Source organism: Lissotriton vulgaris, chromosome 2_1, assembly GCF_964263255.1.
Source record: "Lissotriton vulgaris chromosome 2_1, aLisVul1.2, whole genome shotgun sequence".
In the NCBI taxonomy this organism is placed as follows: domain Eukaryota; kingdom Metazoa; phylum Chordata; class Amphibia; order Caudata; family Salamandridae; genus Lissotriton; species Lissotriton vulgaris.
In genome coordinates, this window is record NC_141687.1 from 1412217019 (window position 1) to 1412231052 (window position 14034).

Consider the following 14034-nt stretch of genomic DNA (forward strand, 5'->3'; position numbering starts at 1 on the left):
AAATACCGACGCAACTACGATTAATTGGCTGTTTTAACGTACTAGCACTTTATTCCCACACCCTCTGCCTTTTTTAACAATTTTAGCAAATTGTAATCCTTTTTTAAATGTAATTATGTTTCTCGGAAATACTTCTACTGTTGACTAAATGTTATAAACTGTATGCTGTAATGTACTTTTTATGGTTCCTACAAAATTATGGCAACCGAATAAAAGATTTATGACTGACTGACCCATTATGCGCTCTCCAAAGTTGTACTCCACATTGCTAACCATCCTAATAATGTGAGGAGAAGCCATATGATGCAGGATGCCACCCTCTGGGTGGTGGAGGACTTACAGCCTATAAATAAGAAGGATGTCTGAGCAATTCTGTCTCTGTGAATTTAAAAGGCATTTAAAGGTGTCCTATAGAACCAATTCCTGAGTACCTCACTGAAGTTATTGTTACAGGTTTGGGAGGATCAAGGTTTCTCTCTTCCCGTCCTCACTAATTACTATGAGAACTTCAATCCTCAAATATTTGGGGTGACAAAGCGGTTTAAAAAATATATTTTTGCAGGTCTGTTTCCCTCAAATTTTTGAGGGTGACAAAGGTGGTGGTTTTTAAAATCTATTTTTGCAGGTCTGTTTTCACTCGCTAACTGAACAGAGAAGAAGCATGAAGAAAGGTATTTTAGATTTAATACAAAACATGTTTAAGTAACAGATACACTTGGCTCTCTGTAGGCTTTATGGTTTGTTGACGTGCTGCAGGCATCTGCATGGGTGTTCAGCCCACTGGGTATCCTACAATGTGAACTAATGCACTGTTTAGGAACCTATGTTTAAAAAAAAAAAAAAAAGCACCATATTATGAAAAAGCCTGGAGTGATTTTTTAAAGTTATGCACAAAGTGACTTCCTACTCTTTGAATGCACAAAGGTGGTTGTGGTTGTAGCAGAGCAGATAACATTTCACTGACATTCACTAAGCAGAAGCAAGTCCTTTGCTGCCAACCGAACTTCAAAGCCATGCTGACTCGAAAAAATAATGAAGCAGAACAAAGACATGTATTCGTGAGCAGGAAAGGTGGGCACAGGTACCAGAGACTGAAGTATCAGCCCCGGAAGTAGGAGACTGGCATTTTGGTCCATGATACAGAGCAGGGCAAATTGTGTGATCCTGGGCAAATCTCTACACATCAATTTCGTATTAGTGAAGAAGCTGGGAGCACACAGAAGTGGGCTAAGTGTTTGTACAAATATAGATATGCGTTCAAACGCAATGTTACAGAAGACAAGTTAAAGGAGCATTTTGCATGACAGTCACATAAACCTCCTCCTCATGCACCCCTTCATGATAGGGGTCACTGCGTAACCAAACACGTGGAAAGTAAACCAAAACACCTGCAGACTATATATAACCTTTAAGACAAATTTCACCAACATTTGGTATCCTGTTCGTATCCTTTTAAATAAACTTTGCAGTGGTTGATAAAGAACATTCTCTGCTGCTTGCGTAATGGAAACTGGTCTAAGCAGAACTTTCTACGGCCGATACTAAAAGATATTCCGTGCAAGTGCACACAGTAGAATGCGAAACCATTGCAACATAGTTAACACATGAACTGCTTGTAAATCATGTTACATGTGCATTAATCCTTTAAGAAAGCACGTCCTTGAATCATTATTGTCTAAAAATACATGAAAACAGAGTACTGCTTTAGAAATTATACAAGCTGTGGCTGTCACAGGGTGCTAACTTTCGTGCTATGATAAATTTCCTTCTTATTTCCGGACTAGATGTGGCCCGATAAAACTCGTCCCCACCTGTGTCTCTGCTGTTTAATTCATTTTTAAAGCCCTGGCTATACCGCTGTACCACACAGCTCTACATCTGCCCTACTTTCCAAAAGATGTGAAGCTGGACCTACAATGCCTTATTTGTCCGTTTTTTTCACAGCATGGCGTATGTCCTACAAAGCAACCTCATGCATCCATCTGAAGGAAGTACCACAAACTATACAACTAGTAAAGCGCGGATACCTTCCATCTCCGTGCTCGCGCTCGGCAGCATGACAAGCTGGTTGGTGACTTCGGCCAGCGTGTGACGTCTTTGTCCCGAGCGGGCGGCTTGGAAGGCCTTGAACGTATGCGCCGGGTCGTCCTCGGTGTCGTCCTCCGTTTCAATGCCCTCATCGATCGAAGTTTCCATCATGTTGCTAGGCAACGACTGGCATCCTTTCCTCATCACCACTGGTGGCAAGGGGTCAAGCATGCACCCGTTCACCTATGTAAAAGAAGGTGAGAAAAGTACACAGTTAGTGAATGAGTTTATTCTCAAGTGTCACATAACTAGGTGCTGTCAAAATAAATCTTATGATGAAAAGCAGCAAAAGACAAAATTACTGGGCTGGAACCACAAATTAGTATTTTTCAAACATACCACAGTTAAGAAATCTTGGCAAACATTTCAACCTTCCCCATACTTTGTGATTGCTCTATAATTTACAGAGCACAACATGAAACTAATTGAAATTTGATTATGTAATATACTTTTTTTTAATAATCTTCATTATTTAAAGTTTAGTCCTACATTTTGAAACTGCTCGTCAATTATTTTTAAAAACTTCATGCCATTTGCATTTTTTTTATGGAACTAAAACTGGATTTTTTGTCTTAAGAGCAATTCTCTAGTGAATGAATAATCAATTGGAAAATGCCTTTTATACAGGCTTGATCAAATGGTGTGATTTAGTGCGAATAACTATCTCCATATTCCTAGTTCTTGTTTTCTGCCAATCAGGAACACGTACATTCAATGCTAAACCCACCAAGAGCTATATGAAGAAATTAACCGCTTGTCACATCAGCAGAACCCAAATGCCCTGCAATACATTTACATTTGAAACATCTATTCCGTGTCTCTGCTCACAATGTGCGTCTTTCAGTCTTTGACTCCCACCTCAGCAAAGGAAAGGTCCAGAAATATTGGCATCTTTATTGCTTCCAAAGTTAGAATCAATTTATTTTCAACTACTGTTGCTCATCGAGCTCAAACCCAGACCTACCAGCTCACACGAGTGTACATTAAGTGTATCAAAGAGTCCTAGGGGAAAAACAGTAAAATCCCAGTTACGAGTGGTGATCAAAGCCGTTTGTTACAAATCATTTGGGAGGAGGTGGGCAAATAATCTAGTATTTTGCAACAAAACATGTCACTTGCATTGCACCATTTATGACTATGAAGGCAACTGGTCTGTTGGATCCCTTCACACGGCCACCCGTTGTGGAAGCCAGGGCTCGAGTCAGGGTACCACGCGGGTGGACGGCGTCCCCCCACTTATTTTACCGGGTGGACGCCGTTCCCCCTGCCAAACAGCTGGACTTCACTCTTTGGCCTCTCTGGGACGAGATCGGAGCTCACAGCACGCTGCTCACACGCCGACTTCTCAGATGCAATCGCATCTCAGCAGTGAGCCAGGGGAGGCAATGAGCCCGATGGTGCAAGCCACCTTTCGTGACGTCACTTCCTGTCGTGACGTCACTTCCGGCGACAGCGTCCCCCCACTTTTTTTTAGGACTTGTGCCCTGGTGGAAGCTATATCATATGTGAGAGATAGTGAGATGAAAACCCCTTTGCAAGGGGGGTGGTGGGTTCCGTTCATCCTTGAGGGCTATAAGCAGTCAATCTTCATTAAGGTTTGTGAAAACACCCCAGGACATCGGCGGCAACCTCATCCAGCTTTTGCTTTTTGAGAGATTACAGAAGGTTGCTGGGGATTGGGGGAGGAAGAAGTGCCTTTAAGACAAGTTCTTCGCATGACAACTCATCCCTTGTCCGAAAGGTCCAACCCCCTCCCTCTTCTCACAGTGTAATGTCTTTTCAGGGGGCAAGGTCTGCCAACCTGAGATTCAGGTGCTGCCCCCCTCCGAAAATGGAGACTAATGCCTCGTATGTCAGATCATACTCGATGTTCAAGAACCTTATGCTTATTCCTGGTATGCAAAGTGAGTTCCAAAGAACGGCTGATAAATGTGTTTCCACCTATAATGGAAACCCCAGCCCCCGACTAACTGAGAACTGACTGGCCGAGGCAGTCATGTGTAGTGCCCTAGATTATCCCTAGCAAACTGCATGGTAAAGTGACTGGTTCATGGGAGATTTGAGCACTTAGTGACGTAAAGAAAAGTGATAAACACCCCCCCCCCCCCCCCCCCACACACACACAAAATATGATGAGGGAGGCAGAGTCTCCCATATTGTCTTGAGCTCAGTCGGGGCCTCGTAACTCGTTGGGGTTCCAGTCAACAGCTGAGATCCCACCTGCGCTGCAGAGGCTGGAGGGGCATGCATTATGCCTCTAAGAACTCCCTGTAGGTCTCAGTGGACCTTATTTTGTCATGTCGTAACAATCAGAGCGGCCGTCTGGAGATGAGCAACCAGGATCGATCCTCTATGTCAGCACAACATCCTGTGATTCTGGGCAAATCATGTAATCTCTAAGTGCCTACCCAAATAAACAAATGAGTCCTTGTGTAACGTAACTGGTGCTCATGCAAAACGCTCTCATACCCTTAGGTCGAGTTTGCGCTATATAAAAACTGCAACAAAAAAAAAAGAACTACCTGAACAACGGATTCTGCTAATCTCTCGGATTCGCCTCAGCAACTAATTTTGAGAGGCTTTTTGTAGCCCAATTTTTCTCCACAGGATAATTTTTTTTTTTTTAAAGGGGATTTTGCAATTTTTCTTCATTTAGCAAAATAGTTTCGACCAGCCCATGTTTTCAGCTACCACCTTTTCACTTCTTTGTCTCTCAAAGCCTTCTTAGGAAGGTTCCCGCGCCTGCTTTCCTTCGTACTATTTTCCCATACAGGCCACGCGCTGAACTTTAAGTCAGTAAACAAGTGCCAGCTTTTGTTTAACTGTGAATTTAATGCTGTCTATCCATGACGTATACAGAGGATAACAAGGAGACTGAAACTTGGGTTGGGGGAGGGGGGGCTGGGCTGATAATGATGCAGCGTTTTCTTCTTGTTGGAACTGCTCGCTCCGATCGCCAGCTCACGAAACTACTTGTCAGCCATCTAAACAAGCATCTCTAATGCAATAGGTCTCGCATTTATGCAAGTTTAGCTATTGGCATTGGGGCCCATTGGCGAAAGGGGGGGGGGGGGGGGAGAAAGCACCGACCCGCGGCTCATGTAAGTGTGATAAAGGCCGCTTTATTGGAAGCAGGTGCATTCTACACAATAACATCTTTGGCCTGCGCCGCACAATCTAAACCTTATGCATATGTAATTTCCTGCCTCACCCCCTCCCCTAACTGATTCCCACAATCCACAACAGTAACAATTAGCATAACGTCAATTTGCCTCTCCACCTGGCTAAATACTTTATTGTGCTTGACCTACCCCCCGATAATCCAAACAGTTCTCCTGCTCTTCCCCCATATATTAGGAAGAACCGCCCCTACAAACAGAATGCATCCCCACACCTGCTCCAGCGACAAGGAACCCCCCCCCACCCAATCCAAACACCCCCTGATTGCACCAGCCTCCAACAAAACACTGCCCAAAATCCCCGTCACCCCCAAAACTCCCCCGCAAAGGGAGCTCCCCCGTAAGTAGCGATGCCTGCCCATGGGCCCCCCGCCCCCGAATCATGACCCAGGGAGGGTGGGAGGGAAAAATTGTCTAAACGCCACCCCCCGCCCGGCGGCCGAGACACCTCACTTAAAATGGTGTCTCTGCCGCGTGGCGGGCGGAACCCACAGCCCAGTCCAAAGGAAGCCCAACCAAGCCCCGCCCCCCAGCCCAAAAGCTACAAAACCTAAACCTGTCCCCGGGCGGCGCCATCTCTACCCCCTTTCCCCCCCCTTTCCCCGGCCCCCAAATTCCCCCGGGCGGGGCAGGCCTCCCTTCGGTCGGTCGCGCCCCCCCCCCCCCCCCCCCGCCCCCCCCCCCCCCCAAGACCCCATTGTAAATTGCAATGCCTTTCATTAATGTCTTGGTTTTTAAAACATAAATAAAAGGCATGGTCATTTACAATGCCAATAGCTTAAACTCTCGCAAATGTGAGACCTGCTGCATTTCAAATGCTTGAAGGCATCGCTGAGTTGCTCCCTTCTGGCCCCTGAAGAGCCCCCCATTTGCTATGAATTAAATAAACAATCCGGTGATCACAACTGCGCATGAGAGATCCTCTTGCAGTAAGAGAAACTCATTAAAGAAAATAGTGCTTACAGATTAAAGCAGACATACTGTGTAACGACCGAAGTAAAAGGGCCAGTCCTCATTGGAGGTTACAAATGAAAACAGGCGATACTAAGGAAGGACTAAAAAGCCTAATAACGAATCAGAAGCCAGCATTTACAAAGGACAATGACACACGCCAATGACAAATATGGGCGTGGAGTGGGTGGGGCTTCAAGTACATACTCCAATACAGCATGGCTCACAGAGAAGCTCATGCGCTGTCCAGGCTCGACCTAAAAAAAATAAAGTCTACTGACCAATACAAATTGCAACCAGCAGTTGTGGAAAGAACAATGCCTATCCCACAGATGACATTCCTAATCAGTTAACATAAACCCAGGAAACCCACAATGAAACGCTGCTGAGTCACAAATCACCTTCAATCCCGCCCAACTGTAAATAGTAGGAGCCATAAAATTGTCCTTACAATAACCACTTGCAGCAGACAGCACATTAAGTGTATCAAAGAGTCTTAGGGGAAATCCAGCAAAATCCAAGTTACAAGTGGTGTACAAAGCCATTTGTTACGAATCGTTAGGTATGAGGTATGAGGTGGGCAAAAGCATTGTCCACTCGGGTTTCATCACTTATGACCATATGAAGGCAACTGGTGTGTTAGGACTAGTAGATAAAGACACATCGTCACATCTCACAGTGGAAGACTGGTTTTGCCTACGGAGAAAATAGGCGGTGGAGGAGCACGGTAACACGCAGAGTGGTAGGTGGTGAATCGGCCCATCCCTGAAAATACCTCAAGTTCTTGTGATTTCGGTGAAGAGGGTGCATGCTGCATTACCCTACTTTAAACAAAACGAAATAGCCCGGCTACATCTTCAGTTGGAATGTGCAGTCTTTCACACAATTGTACCCCTTAAGGTACGTGTAGATGAAAGTAGAGAAGAAATTGAGAATTGTAGCAGAGCTTCAAGCAGAGAGAGTGCTATACAAAGGTTGGCTGGTGATAGAGGGGATACAGGCAATGCAAAAATGAGGTGTTTCCTGGAGAAGATGGGGGAGTTTTCCACATTTGAGTAGAACATAAAAACGAGGCATGGGGAGGGACATGGTGATAGCTGGATATGCCCAGGATCACACAATTTGTTCTATTGGGAAAAGAAGGCTAAGGATCCCAGTCTCCATTCTCAAATTTCCACACACATTCACGATGAAGCCATTTGTGAAGCCATATTCAGTACAATGTTGGAAGGAGGAGTTTATGGATAGCAATCATTCAAACCCCTAAAAAAAACACATAAAAACGAACCCCATTCATCAAAGAATCAAAATGCACAGGAGTAATATGTAATAATTGGGCAAATACTGCCTCTTTTCTTCCAAGACCGATATTCTTTACCCTTCACCCCACTCTTCCACGTTTAGTGTTCTCACTGAAGTGAAATAAAAAAAAGGAAGGGGAAAAAAAATGTAAAACTAATATTTTTTTCGGATTACTAGCCGGTTATATTATTGGGTAACCCCAAAACCCGTTGGCTCTTTTAAGGCTTTCATCAAATTATCCCCCAACCCCGGCCCGAGGGCGGGCATCACAGGGAGTGTGTGTAGTCGGTTTTTATTCACTTTAGAATCATCACTTCTGTTTGTGGGTTTGGTTTTAAAGAATGTCGTCTGCAAGGTTTCGGAGGCAGAAATACTGCTCTTTAAGTAACCGTCCTTTAGACTGAGCATTGCCACTACTAAAATATTTAGACAGTTTTTTTGTGGAGAAAGTGTGGTGGCGGCGTAGGGTGCGCAGTGAATAGGCATGTGCAAACGCAAGCATCCCCCCACTGTTCGAAAGGTCGTATCTCTAAGCAACATTAAGACACTCATCCCTGCACCCTACTGGTAGCACTGTAAGGCAGCTGCCTTACCCTACCTTAAACGCTCCACAAACCTGCGTAAACGAGTTCTAGCGCAGAAAGCAGTCTCTTTCTGTACATCCACCCTTCCCACTCGAAAAGGATAAATGTATTAAAATATGTAACCGAGCTCATTAAGGGACGAAGAGCTCCGGAAACTCGATTTCCCAAGTAAACGCCATGATTGCTCAGAACATTCCATCTCAGCGCTAGCACCGAGGCTGGGTACCTCAGTCTGCGCGCGCCTATGACGTCGAGTGCCCCGGAGGGATTATCGCCTATGATTGGGTAAAGTTCCCCCAGGCATAAATTCACAACAACCGCATCCCAGCTGAAAATGAGCAGCAGGAAGGCCAATTACCTCCCAATTAGATCCTTAGCGGCAGAAGGTTCACCTGCTCGGGCCTAAGGAAGTGGCGTCATGGGGGAACCGGGACCAATGACATGCCCTCTACCGAAACTGCATGTAGGACACAACACTTAGTAAACGTGAGGGACGCTAAATAGAAAAGAGAACTGTTCTACCGAGGGAGCAGGGCTTTAAAAAGTGGGTCGACCGAGGGAGCAGGGCTTTAAGTGGGCCGGGCCTTGCCAGTGCTCAGCACCGGCAGTTCTATAAAGAGGTGCGGAACCGGGTCTCTAGTGGGCAGTCCATTTTTGCATTCAGGGTGAAAGAAATCTTACCTCTGCAGCAGTTCTAGCCTTCACTGCTTTTGAGGTAACTTTAAAGAGGGTCGAAATTGTACTTTCACAGTCTCTTCATTTCAGAACTGAAGCAGTTTCAATATTTTTTACAAGGAAGCCATAGTTGTTGCGGATTTATCTCACACAAACTACAATCACTGGCAAAGCAAATAGCCCTGGCTTGTTGTAGGTGTAATATTACTTGTTGCATCCAGTGCTTGGAATGGTAAAAAAAAAAAAAAGTGCAGCTACTCTGTACCAGAGTACCTGCTTGTTTCTGAGAAGTGACGGTACTCTCCAATTAAAAGTATTACCTCTCTCTTGAGATGTGCCGGTACTCTCCCCCCTCTCAAAATAAAAAGTGCCGGTACTCACCGGCCCATTTAAAGCACTGGTTGCATCAGTATTCTATATCTTTATGCAATGACAGAGGCAGCAAAATACCAGGTGGGTCCCACACCATGTTGACCACAGATTTTTAGCTTGCGTATATTTAAGCCACACCCTTAATTACATCGGCCACACCTCTTTTAGAGACCCCCTAGTTTTTTCATTCCACTTAAGGCCCTGCCAGGGAGCCATACTGAATTCACAGGCAACAACACATCTAGGAGAAGCGTACCACGGTCTACAGTAGGAGAATGTCTATATGTCAACAGTTTAGCGACCAATTAGATGCCATCCAGCTAATTATTTGTAATTAATACCACCAATGGGACCCTGAATAGTCGTCATGACCAATGGTATTCTAGGTACCCACAGGAATTAGTATTGTTTGTGCACGGCCAACACTAGGTATTGCATCACCAATGGGATGCATAACCCCTCAAAAATCTAAAACGAATTGTCAGAGAAAAATTATATTCTATTCGAATAACTATTTTATCCAGCTTCTTTCACTGTTCTTGAGTAACGATTTTATGCCTTGTTCACAATAGTCGCAAGAAAGAAATATACCTTTATTAAGGAGTTTTTAGTCCTTGTAAACATTGCAATTGCACTTAATAAAAGTAAAACTCATTTATAGAGTTTACAACAAAAAATCTAAACATCGAAATCATTCCAAATAAATTAAACGCCACTATTAATGCCTACTTTGCTCCATGATATTCTAGTGACCACACCAAAAAATGTGAGCGTAATCAGAACATTTTCCAGAGCAAGACACCGGCACTTAAGGTCAAAGCAGAATATAACATGACATCCTAAGTACAAATTAGAATCTCTTCTGAAGTAATATCATGTGTTAATCGACACTTGTTCATGATATCATGAGGGATACAACCACATCCCCACTAAGGCGGTGCGACCAGTGAGGGTGCTGACTTCAGGGGGCGCCATGTTTGCAAGTTTATTTTGTTTTGAAGAGCCCCTGCAGCCGCGTTCTGTGCCACCAGCAACTTCCAGGCAACAATAAAAAATGTCAAGATAACTCCGGTGATTAATGTTGTTCATGGAGAGAGATCAGAGTTTTGTATAGTTGAGGTTTTGATTAATCATAAAATAGGGCACAGGGCTAAAATGCCTGGCACAAAGAATGTGTACCATGCAGATCACAAAGTGCATATAATTTAAATAGGTCAGTGGGCTACTGCTTTTCTAAGAGACATCATTTTCTTACTTGCAGCTTATTAGTTAAATCCTAATATAGAACAGTGAATTATTAACTGTCATCGAAGAACTGCATGCAAACTGAAAAGTATAGATTAGAGCATCGATTAATGGTGCAAAAAGAGTTCATTTGGGTGGAAATCGATTCTTATTATTAAAGAGAACCCCCAACTATGGTGTTCCATTTTTAATTCTGAGTTTGCGCTTCTTCAGACCAAGCACTCAACTATTCTGCCTACCAGTATGAATGACATGTCACTCTCACACCTTGTAGTCCTCTGGCTTATGTAACATTTCCTATACACTGATTTGCACAAGTATGATTGTGTGTGTGAGTGATGCAAAGTGCTCGGACACCCTACACTGGTATGAGTAGCGCTATATAACCAATTAAATCCATCTGAATGAGTGTGGTTATGTAGACTTGAGGGGCACTGTTAAAATGTGGTGGCGAGGGAATCCGTGGTGGTTGTCACCACCACCATGGATGGGGGGGGGTGCCAACAGACATTGTAGCACCAGGCGACACCAATGCTAAAGTCGGCCCTGTCCCCCACCCCCCTAAAAAAAATATATGATATTGTGGCTCCACTAAGGTAACGGAATGGTTTTGAGACCATGCTGTCCAAATCTAGCCAGAGTGCCAAAGGAGGACTAAGTGTCCAGGACCTCAAGGCAGGATGTCCTTCCAAATACAAAAGAGGGTATATGAATCCAAATGTTGCTACCAGACTCCTGGGGTAAACTGCATGTATTTTAGGCACCAAAACAGACAGTAAATCCAAAGCTAGGGTCAATGAGGCCCAATGCCACATTGGTGCCCCTGTGGGGGACTGATTATGTTGATTCAAGAAAACCAAAACTGGATGCCAGTCCAAAGACAAAGAGGGCTGCTGAGGCTCAAACCAGCAGCGATGCCCATGAGGGGCATGAACAGTGTTAACTCCAGGACACCAAGGCAGGCTGTTGTGCAAGGAAAAGCTGATGATGCCCAATCTACGTGTCAAAATGATGTCCCCTACTGTGCAATACACTTGAGTTTTTTTACCATGGTTTCCATATTTAGGAACTCTATCCTTACTAGGCCTGGGTGTGGAATTCCGCTCCACTTGCAGAGTTTTATCCCAATTCGCGTAGAGCCTGGAGTTCTGAAAAACTCCATGGCACAGTTTTTCCCCTCCCGCGGTTCTCCAACGTTAAGTTGGAAAGTGTGGAAAACCCTCCCAAGAAAGCAGTTGTTTCCCCCGTTCTAGACTCCGTCCATCTAGAGAGAGTCAAGGAATTCGATTATCTGGGCATACGACTTTCCGACTCTATGAGCTGGAGGGCACACCACCAGAAGGTGTTTCTTGCTCACAAGAGGGTAGCAGGAGCCCTGCTTAAACAACAGCGTGCCTCGCCATTGAAACCTATTGGGGCAGTCCTAGATATCTATAGGGCAAGGGTTGTAAGCGCTGCATTATATGGCGCAGAACTGTGGGGCACACAGAGAATTGATACCTTGGCCTCCCTTGATAATAATTTCCATAAAGACCTCATGAGGCTACCCCACAGTACTCCCACAATCCCCATTTTTCTAGATGCGGGCTCCCGCCCAATATGTGACCAAGCAAAACTACGCCCTCTCTTACTATGGTCCAGAATATGGAATGTCCCTGAACTCCACAGCTACGCAGATGCTCTGGAAGATCTTCTGTCCCTTCCAGGATGCTACAAGATCACCTGGCTTAGGGAAGTTAAGTGCCTCCTTTACAAATTGGGTTTAGGAGATGCTTGGGATAATAAATCAGCTCCCTCAAAACAAGTACTAAAAAAGGCATACTGGTCTTGGGTGGACAACGAAAGAATGTGCAACTCTAACCACTGTAAATCTGTCGCCCAGTTTCTGTTATTTAAAGAGCTCCCTTTTAGGGAACCCTATTTGGATTCAATCCACAATTCAGGTGACAGATCACTGTACATCAAATTCAGGTTAGGTGTACTCCCTCTCGGTCAATTTACCTCGACCTGGAAGCCGCCCTTACAAACTGTGCCATTTTGTCCCTTTTGCGATATGAGGGTTGAATCTGTTGCACACCTGTTGTTCGAGTGCAATACCTATGTAGCACCTAGAAAGTTGTGGCTGAAACCCCTATGCAGGAGTTTGGGAACAAGATCTCATCTGGAAGCCCTGCGCATTTTGCACTCTGATGCGAGACCCTTTTTCGCCTGCTGCATGGCAACATTTTTGGGCTGGGCCTGGCGTATAAGAACTGCAAAAAAATTGCTGATACAGTAGTATGTCCTTCTCTTCTTTTGCTTTTTCTTAGAAACAACTTGATTGCTTTTTATAATGTTTATTGTTAATTATGTTGGTCATCATACTGCTGTGCCAATTATATTTTTAACTGATGTGATGTGCTGCTTTTATGATATGTTTTTATATCGAAATAAAGCTATACTACTACTACTACTCCAGACCACCTCTCTCGAGATTTCTCAACACAGGCGGTCGTGGCTGGTCGCTACCGCTAGAAATGGGAAACCTTCCGCTCGCACTGAAGAACGTGCTGCTCTAGTAGAACATCTACTCGAGCAGCACAAAGAAGCATCTTCCTCTTGCCCTGTGCAAGGTGCTGTTCGCCTTGATTTTACAGCACTGGACAATGACCCAGCGTTCAAAATCAGCATGACATATCGCACTCCGCCGCTTGTGAACCTTTGCGTGGTGCAGCAGAATTTCTTTGGCTCCCTTCACGGAGTTTCACTAACTCCACCCATGCCTCGTCCTCACACTAGTGGATTGGTTTTTGAAAGTTCTCAATAATTCTGAATTTATTCCCTTATTTTAGTTTTCCAACTTTTAGAACTCACAGGGTCAATCACTGATCAGGGCCAAGTTTTATTTGCCAAATTGATTTTTTTTCATTGTTCCACCACAAGTTGCAAGCAGCGACGTGTATTTTTGTTGGAAAGACAAAATGAGCACTGCGGTAGTGCATTTGGTTTTGAGGCTCCAGAATTGGCAGAATCAGTTCGAGTCAGCCCATATTGTTCAGAATGAAGAGTCAGAAAATCCAGCAGGATTTGTTGCCAATTTAATATGTTCTAGTCTATAGGAAATATGTATGAAAGGCTTCATGTTTTGCATTGTATATATATTGTGCCAGATGGAGTTATTCCTAATGTTTGTGCCTAATTATTTAGGGGTGATATTTTGCCCCCTTTTTGCACTGTACCACACACACAACTAATACTTTTGAAAAGTAACTGTAATTATCAAACTATGATGTTTTACTTGCTGTGACATCTGTCCATAGTTGGCGTTCTTTTCCAGGATCTGCAGCCATTACCCACAGCTATCATGTGACCCACTGCGGCATCCATTTGTCAATACATGCAACCATTTAATAACTGTCGCCATCGTTCAGAAATATCTTATCCCAGTCAACAGCTTCAGCCATTTATCAATATTCATAGCCGTTTTCCAATAGATGGCCATTTACTAAGATTTCCAGCTGCTCACTCATCTTGGCAGTCATTTACTAGCAACCACAGTCATTGATTTATATCTGCATTAGTTCACTACTAACTGCATTCATCGACTCTTGGTGCATCTATTTACCCGTAAGAACAGACTTTTACTAATATATCTTCAG

The 14034-nt window shown here is 44.2% G+C and overlaps 1 protein-coding gene across 1 annotated transcript in view; it reads right to left on the reverse strand.

The window, feature by feature from the left end:
• SIK2 (salt inducible kinase 2) overlaps window positions 1-14034 on the reverse strand; it is a 313110-nt gene that overhangs the window by 42882 nt on the left and 256194 nt on the right. The window contains exon 10 of the mRNA XM_086954303.1: window positions 2028-2271. Within this exon, the coding sequence (XP_086810429.1) occupies window positions 2028-2271 (244 nt within the window). The remainder of the gene's footprint in view (window positions 1-2027; window positions 2272-14034) is intronic.